This window comes from Pygocentrus nattereri, chromosome 28 (assembly GCF_015220715.1).
Source record: "Pygocentrus nattereri isolate fPygNat1 chromosome 28, fPygNat1.pri, whole genome shotgun sequence".
Lineage (NCBI taxonomy): Eukaryota > Metazoa > Chordata > Actinopteri > Characiformes > Serrasalmidae > Pygocentrus > Pygocentrus nattereri.
This window is the reverse complement of record NC_051238.1, coordinates 14,366,894-14,387,299: the sequence shown is the minus strand read 5'-3', so window position 1 is coordinate 14,387,299 and position 20,406 is coordinate 14,366,894. Positions and strand designations below refer to the sequence as shown.

Here is a 20,406-nt window from a genome sequence, read left to right as displayed (position 1 = left end):
TATTATATATTTCTTACTAAGTCCCGTTACAACAGGAACATTACTGGAACGCAGTCCACAAGTGAGGGGACATGATGTAAAATGTGTGTCATGATCTTCAGCTGAAAAAAGAGGCCTCTTACGAAATCTACGTTTAGACGTTTGACCTAAGGTTATGCATGCCCCCCTCCTGTGTTATCTTTATAATCAGTCCTATGGCCCACCCAGTTCGGTCACCAGTGCAGCACCTTCTAAAAGGCGCATATGTATATAAATGAGCGCTTACTTTCTCGGGACAGGCTATGTTGCCGTGGCAGACCCCTCAGAGTGGCCTGCGCGGACCTGAAAACCTGCAACTGAGCAAAAGCCTGAAAAACTGCGCATTACGCACGAAGAGTTAACGTGTAAACCAGAGGTTAATCTTCTCCCGCCGTGCTAAAAATCAACAAAGAAAACGCCATAAAGCTACAGAAAGAGCCTCGATGGTCTGAACCGCGCTGAGCTTTGGCGACGAGAGGCTCACCAAGAGGGAATAACGATTCATTACGCTATGGACTTGCTGAAGTTTTCCAAGAAACTCTGGAGCGTTCGCAAACAGCTGATTGTCCTCCTCACGCCTCTGCTGCTCCTGCCTCTGCTCTTCGTCCTACCGGCAAAGGTAAGCTGTGTTCACTACGGTGGTGATTTTTCACCGTCACAACCTGTTTAACGTCAGGGAAGAGCGTGCTGTGCGCCTGAGTCACTGCTTCCCTGTGGTGGTCTGCCAGCCTGCACCCTGTAACCTTTTTCGAGTGAGGGCCACTGCTTCATTTCCCTGGGTTTCACATTTGATCATCAGGGATCTCAGTGATAAGCCTATCTCTCAACTGTGCACTGGTTCAGTGACCTAATATCACAGAGGGAGTAAGTGACCTCAGGATCTAATCAAACCACTGTTTGCAGGGCTGCTTCTTTCTCTAAGCAGTATAATGAGTCACTAAAGGCCCCTGAACCATGAGGGGTTAAAGGAATATGTAGTAATCAATCTTACTTTTAACAGCAGGTAAGTTTATCTTGGTACTTACAGCAAGATATGAGGACTGATATAATGAATTTGCTTCCAAAACTACAAGAAAGCAGCGAGTTATGCACATATAAACATATATTGCAATATATTTGCATGTATTGTTTGTCTGTTACTTATATCATCTAGTGGTTTGATTTAGTTTAATGTAGTTCTAAGGTTCTTTTCCCTGCATATATATATATATATATATATATATATATATATATATATATATATATATATATATATATAATCATTAAATCATGTTTATCTTTGCATTGTATTGATCTTGTTCCTGGTCAGGATGAGTGACGTATTAATTCATTTTTCCACGTCTGCATATAAAAGCACATGATCAAGACCACCAAGCAGGGTGTTGCTTAGGGCCCCCACTGATGATGTAATCATCAGGTGTCAACACTGTGATTTAGGGATCAATATATGTGTCAGCACTGCCTGGGCTATCTGGTTTTTGAGGATTACTTGTTCCAGACATATTGCATCAGAAGCCATATGTAGTTAAATATAAAATAAAATAAAAAAACTCAATGCAGTTAGGAATATAGCACATAATTGCTGGGAAAATCTTTATCTTAAACTAAATAAGCTGGGTATGCTATTGTGAATAAAACTAAACCATGGTGCAGTTCTAAAGGTACAGTTGTATGCAAAGGTTTGGCACCCCAGTCAAAAGACATGTTTCATTGGGTTTTCTGTGTGAAAATAAGTTAACACGTCCTATACAAAGAACACATTTTAACGCACAATTACTGTTTACTCACTGAATTCAACATATTGAGGATTCAATTAGTGCAAAAAATTAGAGCGCATTATGTATTTTATATTTTATTTCTTTCCAATATGTTAAACTCAGCAAATAAATAGTAGTTGTGTTCTAAAATTAGCAAAAATATTTCATACTTAAGTTTGTTCCTTGTAGAGGACGTGTTAACTTTTTTTCTCTTTTTTGACTGAGAGCGTTCAAACTTTTGTTTACGATTGTACATGTTTTACTTATTGTTAGCATGTGATAAAAGGTTTGAAACTTAAAAGTGGTTCAATCAAAATGGCATGGATATTGCAGTCTGTGTTAGAGATTCAACAGGTTCAATTTTCACTTGTCACTCATAAGTCACATATTAGCCTATTGATTAGCTAGTCACATGGATGTAACTTGCTATTTTGCTGTCACAATCAACCACGTAACCAGATTTAGCTGCAAGTCAGTAATATGTGACTTATAAAAACTGTACTCAATGTACCTTTAACACAGATCCCTCAACAACACCCCCCCACTCCCCACCCCAAACAAAGACACACACATCCACACCTGATACTTGTGTACAGATGCCAGTTTTAGAATTGAAGTGCCAAAGATCCAATAACAGTTATAAGATGTTTAGGAGATATGAGGTATGCAGTACCTTAAAATTACTTCTCCTTCAGTGATGTTGAATCAGCTCAGTCATGTGTGAGAACCCCTGCTGTACTCACTCTTCATTACACTGTCACAGTATTTCTAGTATTCAGCCAGGGCACACGAACATAGAACCATTCAAATGTCTTTTAAATGTTGCAGGTACTTTAAAATCTGAGATCCATTCACAGTGTACTGTACAGATGAGATTGTGATAGTGAAGAGGGTGCAATGTAGAATATATTACAAGATAAAACTGTAAAATTAAAACTAAACTTCAACTCTTACAATCTTCTGACAAGTCCAGTTTTCCTTTTTCTCACTCTCATAACTTCCTGGCACACGACTTTCGCAGTGGTTGCGGAATTATTCAAAGCCATCACTGGATAATAAGTACTGATGTGAACCTGAATATAAAGTCTTCTGTTTAAGGGATTAAGACCAATGTGTCCACTTGTCCAACAGGAATGCTCCTTACCTTTTCTCCTACTAGACAGGCTTGACTTGTTGGTTTAACTTATCTGGCTAACTGAGAAAGCTTTGTAAAAAAAATCAGATTTATAAGGAGTTCATATATTCATGAATACTTACATTATCAACCCATTTTTCATCCATTCATAGATCCATTTTTACATCCATCCATTCAATTCTTTCATCAATACATCCACTATTTCATCCTCCAACCATGCAGAGCTCCTCTTCCATCATCCATCTATCCATTCATCCATCCATGCTTTCATCCAACCACTATTCCATCATCCATTCAATCATCTATTCACTCATTCATACATTCGTGATTTCATCTTCCATCCATCCATCCTTCCATCTATCTATTCATCCAACCACTATTCCATCATCTATCCAATCATCTATTTACCAATTCATACATCCACCAGTCCATCATCCATCCATCTATTCATACATCCAATATTCCATCATTCATCCATCCATTCATAAATCCACTATTCCAGCATCCATCCATCCAACCTTTCTGACCCAGTCATTTCATAACCTATCCCTTGCTTTTTCATCTCTTACAGGAAGGAAAATGTCTGTATGTGGTGCTCCTGATGGCATTTTTCTGGTGTACAGAAGCTCTCCCACTAGCAGTGACTGCCATGCTGCCCGTCTGTCTCTTCCCCACCATGGGCATTCTGCCCTCCAAAAAGGTCTGCCCTCAGTACTTTCTGGAAACTAACTTTCTCTTCCTGAGTGGGCTGGTGATGGCATCAGCGATTGAAGAGTGGGGCCTACATAAACGCATCGCCCTCAAGGTGCTGAAGATTGTTGGAGTGAAACCAGCCTGGTGAGACTGTCAATTTATTGAGAAATAATAATCCTATATATAAGGATCCTATTTATTGTACTAAAGTACTAAGAGTGTACTGGTTCCCTGGTATAGAAGCATACCATCATATGTCAAACTGATTTCTATCAGGTCTAAGCTTCATTTCTCTATGGGCAGAATGAATAGGTTTTTCAAAAAATCTTCTCTATCGCACCGTGTTAAATAAGAATGTCCAGAACCCAATACATTTTGTCCTGTGAACATTCTTCTCTCGAATGGGCCTTGAAAATGAAAAGGTAAGGTTTCTTGAGTTCATGATATTCAAACCCCCAACGCTCAGGTACTTCTCTTAGATAAAGCTCTTCTTGCTCTTTCAGGAGTACATATACAAGAAGGATATGTTTAGATGGCTAGTAAATATATTCTACTTACCATTTAACTTGCTCCATTTTCCCACTATTCTTTAGATCTTAGTTCTTTAGATCAGGCCTTTACTAGCTGCACATATGTACATGTACCATTTGAGGTGTGTCCTGTTTTCAGTAACCAGGGATATCTGTAATAGTGGTGCAAAGGTTCTAAAAAGGTAAATACTGTGGGGTCCTAATTGCCTTTTGGAGCTGTGTTTCTCAGGGCAGTGGTCCTCGTGGTCCACTGCCCTGCACTTTAGTATACCCCCAGGATTGGAATTGGAAACTGCTTTAGAACTCTAACACATAGTGGGACTCTACACAGTAGGGGTGCCCAGACTTGGCCCAGCAGGGTTTAGCTTCAACTCTAACATACCTGATCCGGGTAATAAAGGTCTTCAGGAGCTTCTAGTTAGGTACGTGAGATCTGAACTTTCCAAAATTGTGTATCTCCAGGACTGGGATTGGGCTCCTTGCTGTAGAGGTGTATGATCTGCAAACCCTATCATAGCTATTCTGTCTGTTTTTTTTTTTTTTAAACTTATTTGAAGAAAATGGAACAAGTTAAATTGTAAGTAGTATATATTTACTAGCCATCTAAACATATCCTTCACAAATGTGTACTCCTGAAAGACCAAGTAGAGCTTTATCTAATAGAAGTACCTGAGCGTTGGGGGTTTGAATATCATAAGCTCAAGAAACATCCTTCACCTTACATAAACCTTAGCTTTTCATTAAAGTAAAGCAAGGTGAAGAATAGTGTGTTTATGTTTGAACTGAAAAAAAGATCATGAAAACAGAAGATTAAGGAAAATATTGGAGTGTAGTTTAATAACACACAGACACAAACACACGTGTATGTGTGTGTGTATGAAATGCTGTTATTAAAATATTCCACTTCTTCTTCTTCTTTCGGCTGCTCCCTTTAGGGGTCGCCACAGCGGATCATCTGCTTACATCTTGCCCTTTCCACTGCCTCCTCTACTTTTACACCAACCATCTCCATGTCCACCTTCACTACATCCATAAACCTTCTCTGAAGTCTACCTCTTCTCCTTCTGCCCGGCAGCTCCATCTCCAACATTCTTTGACCAATATATCCACTATTCCTCCTCAACACATGTCCAAACCATCTCAACCTGGCCTCTCTGGCTTTATCTCCAAACTGCTCCACCTTCACTGTCCCTCTGATCTGCTCATTTCTAATCTTGTCCATCCTTGTCACTCCCAACGAAAATCTCAGCATCTTCATCTCCACCACCTCCAGCTCAGCCTCCTGTCTTTTAGACAGAGCCACATACATCATAGCAGGACGCACTACTGTCTTGTAAACCTTCCCTTTCACTCTTGCTGCTATCCTTCTGTCACACATCAGCCCTGACACCCGTCTCCACCCATTCCATCCTGCCTGCACCCTCTTCTTCACATCTTTTCTGTACTGTCCACTGCTCTGGATGGTTGACCCAAGATATTTGAAGTCATCCACCTTTACACCCTCTACTCCTTGGATCTTCACCTTTCCACCTGCCTCCCTCTCATCCACAAAGACACAATGTAGCTCCTTCTGACCTTCTCTGTACTTCTCTACCAACACTCTCAACGCAAAAATTGCATCTGTGGTACTCTTTCTGGGCTGGAAACAAACTGCTGCTCACTGATCTGGACCTCTCGCCTTAGCCTTGCTTCAACAACTCTTTCCCATACCTTCATGGTGTGGCTCATCAACTTTATACCTCTGTAGTTACTGCAGCTCTGCACATCACCCTTGTTCTTAAAAATGGGGACCAGTACACTGCTTATCCACTCATCAGGCATCCTCTCAGTCTCCAGGATTTTGTTAAACAACCTGGTTAAAAAGTCCACTGCCTTCTCTCCTAAACATCTCCATACCTCCACAGGTATGTCATCTGGGCCAACTGCCTTTCCATTCTTCATCCTTTTTAAAGCTGCCCTCACTTCCACTTTACTAATTCTCTGCACTTCCTGATCCACTATCCCTCCCCCCGTTGTCCTCCTCTCTCTTTCGTTTTCCTCATTCATTAGTTCTTCAAAGTACTCCTTCCATCTACTCAACACTCTCTGTTCACTCACTAGTACATTTCCCTCTCTATCCTCAGCCTAACCTGCTGTACATCCTTTCCAGCTCTATCTCTCTGTTTAGCCAAACGATACAAGTCCTTTACTCCTTCTTTACTGTCCAGCCTCTCATACAGCTCATCATAGACCTGAGCCTTTGCCTTTGCCACCATTCTTTTTGCTATGCGACTAGCCTCACAGTACTCCTGCCTACTTCCTTCATCTCTCTGGTTATCCCACTTTTTCTTTGCTGCCTTCTTCTTCTGAATACTCTCCTGGACTTCCTCATTCCACCACCAACTTTTCTTGTCTTCTTTCCTCTGACCAGACGAAACACCCAACACATTTTTGCCAGTTTCTCTCACCACCTTAGCTGTAGTTTTCCAGTCCTCAGGTAGCTCCTCACTGCCCCCACTATTGCAATTTTCCCCTGAACTGCCTGCAACCATCCTCCTCCTTCAGCTTCCACCATCTAATCTTTGGCTCTTTCTTCACTCTCTTCCTCTTCTTTGTTTCTAATCTCATTCTCATTTCTCTCATTCTAATCTCAGACAACCACCCTATGCTGCCTTGCTACACTTTCCCCTGGCACCACAATCTCCAATCTCCTTTAGGTGGCATCTCCTGCTAAGGATATAATCCACCTGTGTGCTCCGCCCTCCACTCTTGTATGACAACCTGTGTTCTTCCCTCTTCTGAAAATACATGTTCACCACAGCCATTTCCATTCTCTTTGGAAAGTCTACAACCATCTGACCTTCCGCATTTCTGTCTTTCACACCATACATACCCAGCACCTCTTCATCCCCTCTGTTCCCTTCACCAACATGTCCATTGAAGTCTGCACCAATCACCAATCTCTCCTCTCTAGGGACACCATCTACCACTTCATCCATCTTACTCCAAAATTCCTCTTTCTCCTCTAACTGACAACCAACCTGTGGTGCATATAAACTGACCACATTCAAAATCACACCATCAACCTCCAACTTCAGGCTCATGATCCTGTCGGACACTCTCTTTACATCCAGAACACTTTTCCCAAGCTGTTCCTTTAGGATTATCCCTACTGCATTTCTCTTCCTCTCTACACCATGAGAACAGTTTGAATCCACCTCCAATGTTCCTGGCCTTGCTTCCTTTCCATCTGGTCTCCTGGAAACACAGAATATCTACCTTCCTTCTCTCCATCATGTCTGCAAGCTATGTTCAGAGTCCCTACTCTAACCTCCACACTCCTGCCTTTCCTTCTCTCTCGCTGCCTTCTAACCCACCTTCCTCCTCTCCTCTTTGATGGTCTTCGACCTACAGTAGTCCAATTTCCACCAGCACCCTGCTGGTCAACAGCACCGGAGGCGGTCATTGTTAACCGGGGCCTCGACCGATCCGGTATGGCAATCATATTTGTGATCCACATGATAGTTTTGGCACAAGTTTTACACCGGATGCCCTTCCTGACGCAACCCTCACCATTTATCCGGGCTTGGGACCGGCACCAAAAGTACACAAAGTACACCCCTATTGGCTGGTTTGTTATTAAAATATACCCCTAAAATTTCCAAAACAAGCACTGTAGTCAGCTCCCATTTTAATTTCTACAGTTTATTTATTTTTGTTTAGCTTTGTACTACATTTGAACAGTCATATGTGTTGAGTGGGTGTTTTGTTATGGACCAAAATAATGGCTGGTGTACAAGACGCTCGAGACGGGCATCAAATAACTACAGTGACAAGGTGACGGCAGGTGATTACTGGAAAGACGCGTGGCTATATGTGATACATATAAACCAAATAGCTAGTGAATTAGCTTATATAACAATAAATCTAATTGCGTACATCAAAATGGGTTCGTGAACTGCAATGTTGTAACGATGAACTGGTTTAACTCCTTTAAACTTCTTTGAAGTCTTTAGCCTTCGAGTCTCTGTGGTTCCTCGCTTTTCTTTTAAGGACTGGTAACCCCAAGCCCTTACCTGGATCTCCCTGTCTGCAGCATTGGACACTGAGAAGGACATAATTTAACACAATGGTTCATATTAGACATCGTTTATTTACTTCTTGAACAGACGTGTATGTAAAGATCTCTAAATGCTGAAACTACCTAACATTACTCATCTGGCTGTAACATTAAGTAAGGTAACGTTAGCTAGCTAGCTAACCTAGCTAACTACAACACTGGGAACCAGCTAGGTTAACAATTTACTTTCTTAATCAAAAATAAACCGCTCAAAAAGGAATTTATAACCTTTATCGAGTTTCGCACATTTGGTACTCGATAGCTCTTCCACAGTTCTGACCACACTGTCCTGCCTAAAGCATGGACTTCAGCCAACGATGATGAAAAATAAAACGCAGGCTTATTCGTAGCGGAGCGGCACGGACACCGGAAATGAGTTTACACATAATCTCCCCTGGCACTTGACCCCTCCTCCGTGCGTGAAAAGGGCCCATACCACTGATTATTGCTACATGTGGCCTAAAGCTACTGTGCACTGAATTCATGTCATTAGACTGGCAGCCTCCTTAAGCAGAGGCAGTGTACGTTTCCATGTTCAGACTGAGGACAGATGAAAAAGTCAGAACAAAATCAGCAGGTTTCCCTGCAGTTCCCTGTTCTCTTCATCTGATGCTCACTGAAACAGGACAGACCTCTCTTTTTACTTTGATTTGAAACGATCTACAAACGTACCTGCGCTCAAGCTAATCCAGGACAGACTCAGTTTAATATCACTGCTCACCCCTAATAAACTGATTTAGGCTCTCAGAATATCGTGATTATTACTTTAATGCAGGAAACATTTTTCTGAGGAGATTCACCAGCTTTTTGTTCGACTTTTCCCATTCCACCTTACATGGTGCAGCAGTCACGTTCTGAGCAGCTGCACCATTTAAAGTGGAACGGGAAAATTTGAACAAGCACCGGAGAAAAAGAGGGTAGAAAGGCATGATACGAGGAGGTTTCACTATTAACGCTTAACAGCTGAGTAACATTAACTTATTTTTGCTGTTTTGCCGAACTAAAAGGTCAGTATTTTGTCTTGTTCTTGTTTGCTAATGTTTGTGATAACTACTCACAGCCGCTGCACCATTTAAGGTGGAACGGGAATATTCAATGAAGAAGCTGCGAAAAAAATGAATTTTTTTAAATACGGGTAGTATTTTTGATAAGGAGTTTTAGTCTATCAAAATATCCCACCCAGAAGTTTTATTTTACAGGTATACCTGTATATATGCACTACAGTAGAACATTTCGAAAACAGCTTGTCAGAGCACCGGCACAGCCCGCCTTAGTTTCGTGTAGCTTAGTGACATCAAATGTGCAGTAGCTTTAGCTTGCATTTAGCAATATTAATATTGTAGCTCTTTATGACCTCGTAATTCAGAGGATGCAGTGATATTCGGGAGAAAATGTACACAGGACAAAACATATCGGGTGCTGAAGATTTTTATTTAACACAGGGAGTAATAGATGCGATTTTTCTAAAACCCTATTCATTCTAGCTATAGAGAAATGGGGCTTAGACCCGGAGTTCCTAATATGGGCATAACGAGGACTACAGAATGAAGCACGATTACAGAGGTCTATATGTCACATAAGAAGTCACAGGCATTTCCGTTGTTCTGAGTCTTGATGTGGTTATGTATAGGACATTGTGATGAGAGTTGAAGTGGAAGAGTTGGTGGTAGAGGAGCAGATAGATGTGTGATCAACCAGAGACAGCATGCATGCAGGAAACTCTGGTATTTAGCTAACTGTGATGGTTATTTAGGGGAATGATAGCATTGGAAATGTTGCTTCTGCAGTACAGTTCATATATTCACAAAGATTTTTCATGCATTAAGATGTCAAGATATATATATATATATATATATATATATATATATATATATATATATATATATATATATATATGAATGTCACAAAGTACGACAGCAGCAAGTGAATAAATGTGTACTGGTTACCATGCCCCCCAAGGCATCTTTTTAGAAACATGCTGATTTTTTGCCAGAGCTCTTCGGACAGAGTACACTGTGACCAGGCTGAGAGCACTGTGCTCAGAATTTCAAAGTCTTCAAACAGAATTAATTCAGACCGTAATGTCCAGCATCACAAATCTCTGGTCACTGGCTGACTGTAGAGTCTCCTGAATTCTGAACAGGTGTAGATAGGCAAATTAACTCAGATTCGTGGAGGAGATGATGTGTGATGAGGATGTTTGAAGCGTGTTGTCATCATACAGTAATAATTTAGTCATTTTGTGGTGCAACTCTCAATGGTTAGATTTACTCTTACTGAGTTCCAGTGTGTCAATACTGATGTGCGCTGTACATTCCTGTCTGCTGTGTTGCTATGACAATTGCACAATTAAACTTGATTACTAGTTTTAAAAAAGTAGTCTAATGAATCAGCAAGGATCAGTTGACACTTTGCATAATGATGCATTTTTCCAATGGTTTGCAAATGTTCTAGAACACGTGAAAGGCAAGCTGTTACTGTTAAGATAATTTTTCATTGACTGGTAATTGGCAGAGTACATCATTACTAATATAAGCCATAATGTCAGCCAGTGGCCAAGTTGTAAAATTTTAAAGGAGGTGGAAGGTACCTGGGTGGAAGTGGGGGTACTGCAAATGCATGACATACAGTCTTATGCAAAAGTTTGTGCACACCTTGCCAAATTACATATTTTGTTGATTTTCAAAGTGAATATTTATGTGCACACATGTATAAAATGTGACCTTAGCAACACTCTACATTATCCATCCATCCATTATCTTCCGCTTGTCCGGGGTTCGGGTCGCGGGGGCAGCATCCTAAGCAATGAAGCCCAGACCTCCCTTTCCCCAGCCACTTCCACCAGCTCTCCAAGGGGGATTCCGAGGCGCTCCCAGGCCAGCTGGGCGATATAGTCGCGCCAGCGTGTCCTGGGTCTTCCCCGGGGTCTCCTCCCAGGTGGACTCGCCTGTGACACCTCCCGAGGGAGGCGTCCAGGAGGCATCCTAACCAGATGCCCGAACCACCTCAGCTGGCTCCTCTCGATGTGAAGAAGCAGCGGCTCTACTCCGAGTCCCTCCAGGATGACTGAACTTCTCACCCTATCTCTAAGGGAGAGTCCAGACACCCTGCGGAGGAAACTCATTTCGGCCGCTTGTATTCGCGATCTTATTCTTTCGGTCATTACCCAAAGCTCATGACCATAGGTGAGGGTGGGAACGTAGATTGACCGGTAAATCGAGAGCCTTGCCTTATGGCTCAGCTCTTTCTTTACCACAACAGACCGGTAAAGAGCCCGCATCACTGCTGACCCAGCACCAATCCGCCTGTCAATCTCCCGCTCCCTTGTACCATCACTCGTGAACAAGACCCCGAGATACTTGAACTCCTCCACTTGAGGCAAGAGCCTATCCCCGACCCAGAGAGGGCTCTCCACCCTTTTCCGCCTGAGAACCATGGTCTCGGATTTAGAGGTACTGATTCTCATCCCAGCCGCTTCACATTCGGCTGCAAACCGATCCAGCGAAAGCTGAAGTTCGTGGCCTGATGTCCCCAATAGGACCACATCATCTGCAAACAGCAGTGATGTGACCCTGAGGTCACCAAACCGGACACCCTCCATCCCTTGACTGCGCCTAGAAATTCTATCCATAAAAATTATGAACAGAATCGGTGACAAAGGGCAGCCCTGACGGAGTCCAACTCTCACTGGGAACGAGTCTGACTTACTGCCGGCTATGCGAACCAAACTCCAGCTTTGTTTGTACAGGGCCTGAATGGCTCGTAGCAAAGAGCCATGTACCCCGTACTCCCGAAGCACCTCCCACAGAATACCCCGGGGAACACAGTCGAATGCCTTCTCCAGATCCACAAAGCACATGTGGACTGGTTGGGCAAACTCCCATGAACCCTCCAGAATCCTGGAGAGGGTGAAGAGTTGGTCCAGTGTTCCATGACCAGGGCGGAACCCGCACTGTTCCTCCTGGATCCGAGGTTCGACTATAAGCCGGACTCTCTTCTCCAGTACCCCTGCATAGACCTTGCCAGGGAGGCTGAGGAGTGTGATTCCCCTGTAGTTGGAACACACCCTCCGGTCCCCTTTTTTAAAAAGAGGCACCACCACCCCAGTCTGCCAATCCAGTGGCACCGCCCCCGATGTCCACGCAATGTTGAAAAGGCGTGTCAGCCAAGACAGCCCCACAACATCCAGAGCCTTGAGGAACTCAGGGCGGATCTCATCCACCCCTGGAGCCTTGCCACCAAGGAGCTTCTTAACTACCTTAGCGACTTCGGCCTCAGTAATGGACAAGCCTATTCCCATGTCCCCAGACTCAGCCTCCTCACTGGAGAACGTGTCGGTGGGATTGAGAAGGTCCTCAAAGTATTCCTTCCACCGCCCAATGACGTCTTCAGTCGAAGTCAGCAGCACACCATCTCCACTATATACAGTGCTAGTGGCACACTGCTTTCCCCTTCTGAGTCGCCTGACGGTTTGCCAGAATCTTTTCGGAGCCGACTTAAAGTCACTTTCCAAGGCCTCACCAAACTCCTCCCATACACGGGTTTTTGCCTTGGCAACAACTGAAGCCGCAGATCGCTTGGCCTGTCGATACCTGCCAGCTGCCTCTGGTGTCCCACATGCCAACCATGCCCGGTAGGACTCCTTCTTCAGCTTGACGGCATCTCTCACCTGGGGTGTCCACCACCGGGTTCGAGGATTACCGCCCCGACAGGCACCAACTACCTTACGGCCACAGCTACAGTCAGCCGCTTCAGCAATGGAGGAACGGAACATGGCCCATTCTGAGTCAATGTCCCCCACCTCCCCCGATATCTGGTCAAAGTTCTGACGGAGGTGCGAGTTGAAGATCAATCTGACAGGTTCTTCTGCTAGACGTTCCCAGCAAACCCTCACTATGCGTTTGGGCTTGCCTGGTCTGACTGGCATCTTCCCCCACCACCTGATCCAACTCACCCCCAGGTGGTGATCAGTTGACAGCTCAGCTCCTCTCTTTACCCGAGTGTCCAAAACACATGGCCGCAAGTCCGATGACACGACTACAAAGTCAATCATTGAACTGCGGCCTAGGGTGTCCTGGTGCCATGTGCACTTATGGACATCCTTGTGTTCGAACATGGTGTTCGTGATGAACAAACTGTGGTTTGCGCAGAAGTCCAAAAACTGAACACCACTCGGGTTCAGATCAGAGAGGCCATTCCTCCCAATCACACCCCTCCAGGTCTCACTGTCATTGCCCACGTGAGCGTTGAAGTCCCCCAGTAGGACAATAGAGTCTCCAGGAGGAGCACTTTCAAGCACCCTTCCCAAGGACTCTAAGAAGGCTGGGTACTCTGAACTGCTGTTCGGTGCATAAGCACAGACAACAGTCAGGACCCGTTCCCCAACCCGAAGGCGTAGGGAAGCTACCCTCTCGTCCACCGGAGAAAACCCCAACATACAGGCACCGAGTCGAGGGGCTATGAGAAAGCCCACACCTGCCCGCCGCCTCTCCCTCCAGGGTGGGGCCCCGGTAACCCTGTTCCGGGCAGGGTACACAAGTCCTGTTTTTGTGTCTTCATAGGGGTTATTATGGATCACACTTTGTCTGACCTGTCACCTAGGACCAGTTTGCCATGGGAGACCCTACCAGGAGCTTTTGCTCCAGACAACATAGCTTCTAAGATCATTCAAGCACGCAAACCCCTCCACCACGATAAGGTGGTGATCCAAGGAGAGGACTCTACATTATATGTTTTATTTTTTTTTCAAAATGTTAAAACAAAAATAATTGCAATTGTGCTCTAAATGTTACAGGAAAATGCCATATCTATGTTAACTTTTCACTTTATCTGGGGTGTTCATACTTTCAATATGATACTAGTCAATATGACTGTATAATGCATACAACACTCTGTTGCAACTTGCCTTGCTCTTAAGCATTTTAAAGACAAATGATCTTATTTCTTAATTACATGAATCCAAAAACTATTTAAAGGAGGATGATAGTTGAGTTGTACATGGAGGATGATTTTTTCCCTTTTTTTTTAAAGGGGGGGCATCCTCTTGCATCCCCCTTCAAGTCAAGCCTTGGTGTTAGGCCTACACTGTCAGCAATAAGGTACTATACAGGTACATTTTTGTTCATCAAAGTATAGACAATGTAAATGTACCCTCAAAGGTACACTAAGGGTCGTAATTGTCCAATTCATTTTAGTAACTTAAGTAAGACTTAATGCTTTTAAAGAGAAAAAGTAAAAGTCCTGGAGTAAAGACAGGGTGTGTGGAGTCAACACAGCTTAATTCCATTGAAATATGATGTTCCCTATCTAAAGAAACCAAAGACGTTGTCTTGAGAATATCAGCCACATCAGTGACATTAGACGTACCACCTCGGTGACATTTTAGCACTTTTTTTCTGATAGTGTAGGTGCTAAGCTATAATTATCACTATAGTGCTGTTTAAGTATTGTTTTTCCTTGTGAGAGGTACTTTAAGATAATTAATTTAATTCTCTTTCTAATTGCCCCATCATTAAAAATATTGTAGATCATAATATTCCTGTTTTGAATTTGAAGATAAAGGAAATGTGCCAAAAGCTACATTTTAGTGGTGGGTCTCATCTCCAGAGAGCAGAGGTGCTGAAGTCTGTTACATAATTACATCATTACATTACCTTGAAGTCGATTGGAACAGTACTACAATTACTAAAGCAGGACAAATTGCTGTATAGAAGGTAATCTGCTCTGGAATTTTACTTATCAGACTACGAATCTGCAATGGATTCATACCAGACTAAAATCACTAATCTCCTTGATCTCACTCAAACTGCAGCACTTTTCCAGGCAAAACTAATTCAGCACAAATAGGACTTAAATGACTAATATATAGGTGCATGTGCTCTTCTCCAGGTTGATTTTGGGGATGATGCTCACATCCTCTTTCTTGTCCATGTGGCTGAGTAACACTGCTACCACAGCCATGATGCTGCCTATTGCGAATGCCATTCTAGAGAGCCTGTTCGGTGACCTGGAGACCCTTAAAGAGAACGCCAAAGTTAAGAATGACCCTGAAGGTGAGCTAAAGAGTGTACATTTGGGTGAGTTTGAGCAGACTTTGGGGTGTATGTTCATGGGCATTTATGTGTAAGTTTGTTTATCTCTGTGTAAGGCTGTGAGTGAGTAGGCAACAATCAAGGTTTGTTTATCCAAGGTCACCTTGTTCCTTTAACCCTTTTGAAGGGTCAGGAACTTGTATTGTAAATCTTTAACTTTAGAATAACATGGTTTGCATTGTAGTACCTGTAATTACTAAATAACAAGCTTCAGGATGTAAAATGCATAGAAATTCAAGATCACAGGAGTAATAGCCTAACACCTTAGAGATGTACTACTTTTTTGCATCTATAATGAGAGTACTGTCTTTTTGGTATCTACAGAGGTCAGATCTCTGAGAGCACTTAGTCAGTTTTTTTTATTTGGATATAAATAAAAAACAGATAGAGAGTCTGCAAAATCAGCCCTATTATACACTTATTTACTACAGTAGCACTCTTATGGAGCTGATGCATACATCAGAGTGATTTTCACCCACTCGGCTTCAAATTATTTCCTTGTAATAAGGCAGGCTGTGATCATATTGTCTTTATCTTCAAAGATTCCTGCAGACAGGAATTTGCCATTATGACAGTGTGGGTGAGAGAAGTATAATTTAATATAACAATGGAATGATTTCGCTGTCAACTGATTCTCTTATAAATAGCTTTGTAAAACATAGTGGAATGCTTTTAGTGACTGTGTTCTTAGGGCAGGGTTGTCATAGCAAAGAAAAAGTAACGCAGTTGTATTTTATTTTAGAGTTAGAGTTGGTGTTATAATACGTAAACCAGTCTGTGGACTTTGAGCATTGAGCTTATAGTCACATGGTCTTGAGAATTGTCATTGTGGTGTAGCATTATTACACATTAAAAGATTCAAATTAGATGAGCTATTGTGGCACTATGTGGTTTTATTATAAGTATTATAAGTGTGGCACTTAGGGGCACTATGTTCTTACCACACAGAGCTCTTATTATAGCAGACTATAATACAATTGTTCAAAAAAGGATTAGAAAGGACAAGATAAGATAAGAACTTTACAGTGAGCCAGTGGCATATGGTCTTCTGGGCTCCCTGTGAAACCCCCCCCCCACCCCCACCCCCCCACACACACACAAAATTGCCAGCAAACCTTAACTTAAATGTTTGCATTAAACTTGCAGTTTGGATCACAACTTTGTCATATTCAGCTGTCTGTATGAGGAGCCCAGTAAAGATAGTACCCATGAGGCTCACTGATTAAGCCACTGGTGTGTGGTGTGGAACTGTACACTACCATTCAAAAGTTTGGAACTTGTGATATTAAAAATCTTTGTTATTTTATGAAATAATACCTTTTAGTTTGTTAATGCAGATATTGTGAACTATTTGCCAAATTGGTAGATTTTATTATGTCTTATTCAATATTTCAGAAACTGTGAAGCTATTAAACTGTCAATAATATACAAAATGTCTGTTTACGTTGATTTTTGTCAGGTTATCTGCCTTAAATTTGCTCTATGTTTTACATTCATTTCATTACAACTTAAGTTCTGATGTCATACAGCTTTCTTTGTTAGCCGTTTTGATCATCATCAGGTCACAATGAAAATCTCAGAAATTTTATCTACTTGTCCAACAAATGAATTGAAACCTAAGAAGTTGCACAATAGCATATTTTAGTCTAGCATATCAATGCAGTCCAAAAAAGATATGTACCTCTGAAACAGTAACTTTATAGGAGTGATAAAAAAATTTTAACTTACTTTACATTCTATTGGTCCATTCATGACAAAATATTTACACAATGTAAATGACAACTGTCGTGACTAGAAATAGACTAGAAATTTGATTTTTAAAATAATTTTATATTCTCGCCTAAACCAAGTCGGTTTGATATTATTGAAAACAGTGATTCCAAACTTTTGAACTGTAGTGTTTATCCAGTTTGCGTAATGTAGTTGTTCAGTCTTAAATGTGAGTGGAATGATTAAACTAGGTTAAACAGTTCTGTCTCTTTTTACACAATCCCCCCTTTTATAAATACGTACAAGCATCAGTGAGCACAAACCTAAAGCCATGTGTGTGATACACAAAGAAAAGGAATTTGTTTGAAAATCGTTATTCTGTCTCTGCAGGCCAGTCTCAGGTCAAGCTGCATGTGTTGCCATCAGAAAAGCACACCCTGACTGGAGATGACAGGTGAGAGAGTAAAAACTCCTGAATCAAATGTCAGAGAGTTCATGTGGAATGACTTCTCTTTCAGTAATGGCCTTTATGACTATAATACTATGAAGTCTAGGCAAGTCAGGATGTCTTATCACGGTGATTATCTTCCAATCAATGAATGTGAATATGGTGCAGGTGCTGTAAATGGGTACAAGTTTAGTGTGGACATTTGCATAACAAGGATGTCACCTACATTAAATGATATTCCATGGATTGCAATCAGGGATTGTGGCTAACGTGTGGCTTGGTTACAAATGCTCATATTATGTAGTCATGAAAAACACCTCTGGCTGGGCTAGAACGTTTCGTCCGCTGTATGATCTAATGTTGACCTCAACAATCAGTACTTGTGCTGACCTTGTAGGGCTGATGGAATGGAGAGAGGAGATCAGAGAAGCCCAGAGGAGGTCAGGAAAGAAGCAGAATATCAGCTGAAAGTGTGGAAAGGATTCCTTATCTGCATCCCCTATGCTGCCAGCATAGGGGGGACGGCCACCCTAACAGGAACAGCCCCTAATCTCATCCTCATCGGGCAGATGAAAAGGTTAGTGTGACCAGTAGGTTCTTGGTCTGAAGACTTGAAACACTGTGGATAAGTAGAATGGGGCAATTAATGCAATTTTCTGTTTTTTAACAGTCTTTATCTGCCGAATCAGTAAAGTATGGTCAGTTACCATGGACAGTAATTTAGGCAATTTTGTCTTTTAAGTAAAAACTTACTTGTAATTGAAGTCATTGGGCTATTGCTGAATTCTGTGAATAGACATAACAATGACTGTTTTTGGGCTGAGCCACACAGCAAAAATGATTCTGTGTTATAACTTAAATAACCTGGTTGTCTTTAAATTTTGAGTTCACTAAATTTCAAAGTTCACAGAATGTAAAACACAGATAACTGTTCTGTGAGCAATATGTTAAGTATATGTGTGCATGTACTGGAAAGGGAGCTAAACCAGGAGTTTGTTTCTAAGACACAAGGTGTGAAATACAGGGGGTCCTGGGGGGTTTGGGACCTGCTTTTATAATATTACCATTATCTGGAAAAACTGACTGTATGTACAGTTGCTGTTCCCAGAAAGCACAGAGTGTACCATGAACAGCACAACTGACAGCTGAACATAACGTATGCTAGAAACCTGTGAGATAATTTAATGATTATTAACCTTAACACTTTTTGATGACTAATCATGGAAGTGCAGAAAGGCAAGAAGATCATTGTAATGACTACCTAGAATGCAAGGACAGATTATTCTGGACAACTGCAAGGGAAGGGCTTAATGTGTTACCTAATTCAAGGATCACGCTCTTGAAACTTTAACTTGGCTTATTTTGGTGTGTTAATTATGTTTAGTGTGATATCTGAAATGCAAGCAATGGGTCATCAGACTATTGCTGAACAAAATGTCAAAAATACTGTCCAAGTCACTGTCCAACATTGATAATGTTGTAATAGTAGCATTGACAAGAAATAAAGTTTCTTTGGGCCTTAATTCAATGCATTTTGACAGACCCTGTTATCCTAAGTGTTCTTCAGTTTTAATCATTTTACCAAAGCAGGCAAATAAAGGAGTTTTGCCCAAGGCCTCTTATTGTTATAGCATAGCATACCTGCCAGAATCAGGAATCAAACACTAGTCTTGCGACATGGAGAGCAGTAGTGTTACCCACTGCTACCCACTACACTGTACTAATGCCCTGAATGTACCTCTCTGGCATAAGTTGATTTTTAAAAATACATTTTAGGACAGAATCTTATCTCAAAACTATTGCAAAGGCATAGGGCAATATATTTGTAACCAAATTGTGCGGTAACACTGTATGAGGTTGCTTTTCGATGTTTCATACATCCAATGTGTGAAATACCCCCCTATTATTCAAGGGGTCTCATGTTGGCTGGCTACTCCAGCACTGAGTTGACCACTGCTGTAACTAATTTGACTGCACTGTACATAATTTGCAGACATACAAACAAGTCAGTTTTATCAGTCTTGTTCCATTCCAGACAGACCATGCTCCCTCTTCGCATGTGTAAACACTGACTGTGCACTTTGCTCCATGATGGGATATTTATTAAAGGCCATAAAAGTCTCCAGAAAAAGGACTCAAGACTTCATTTGAGTAAAATCTTCCATTTTACTGTACAGAAGTGAGAAAAGGAAGACAATATTAATTTTAGGCAAGGCAGAGAATTTAAATTAATATTTTACAATTAATCTGTGGAATCTTAAGGTTGTATTTTCTTGTTGAAATTTTGAGAAGTAATTTTGAAATATTTTAACCTTGATAATACCTTTTCTTCCAAAGCAAATAGGTGCTATTATAAAACATGTTGGTCAATTTTAATTATGTTTTCAGTGAATTAAACTAAATGTGTCTTGCAGTTACTTTCCAGAGTGTGACTTGATCAATTTCGGCTCGTGGTTTATTTTCGCTTTCCCGCTCATGATCATCTTCCTTTTCGTTGCATGGATCTGGATTTCCTTCCTTTATGGGGGACTCAACACTCGGTATAGATACGCACACACATTTGCATCCACGTGCATACTCAAATAACCCGTATAGTGTGTGTACTATGTGAACTAATTGATTCCATTCTTTGTCACTGTGTGTGTTTCTGTGCTTAGATTGTGTATAAACAAACATGATGACCGAGCAGCTGCAGAGGCCAAAGCTAGAGCGGTCATTGATGAAGATTACAAAAAGCTTGGACCCATCAAGTAAGATTCCATGATGAGTTATCTCTTGGATATATTGTATAAAAAAATCTAGTAGAATTGCATAACATGGACAGGATACCACATTGTGAGTGCAATATATTATATGCTAAAAACCTGTTATTGGTACTGTTATTGGTAACACTTTACTGAAGGCCAGCATTTTTAAGAACTTTAA

General features: G+C 41.6%; 1 protein-coding gene across 1 annotated transcript in view; it reads left to right on the top strand.

The window, feature by feature from the left end:
* Nucleotides 1-284: 284 nt before the first annotated feature.
* The window catches only part of slc13a3 (solute carrier family 13 member 3), a 34,479-nt gene continuing 14,357 nt past the window's right edge, over nucleotides 285-20,406 (top strand). Inside the window, exons 1-7 of the mRNA XM_017693456.2 lie at nucleotides 285-637; nucleotides 3,482-3,747; nucleotides 15,121-15,284; nucleotides 17,424-17,487; nucleotides 17,879-18,058; nucleotides 19,896-20,021; nucleotides 20,139-20,231. Of these exons, the coding sequence (XP_017548945.1) occupies nucleotides 530-637; nucleotides 3,482-3,747; nucleotides 15,121-15,284; nucleotides 17,424-17,487; nucleotides 17,879-18,058; nucleotides 19,896-20,021; nucleotides 20,139-20,231 (1,001 nt within the window). The 5' untranslated portion in view covers nucleotides 285-529. The remainder of the gene's footprint in view (nucleotides 638-3,481; nucleotides 3,748-15,120; nucleotides 15,285-17,423; nucleotides 17,488-17,878; nucleotides 18,059-19,895; nucleotides 20,022-20,138; nucleotides 20,232-20,406) is intronic.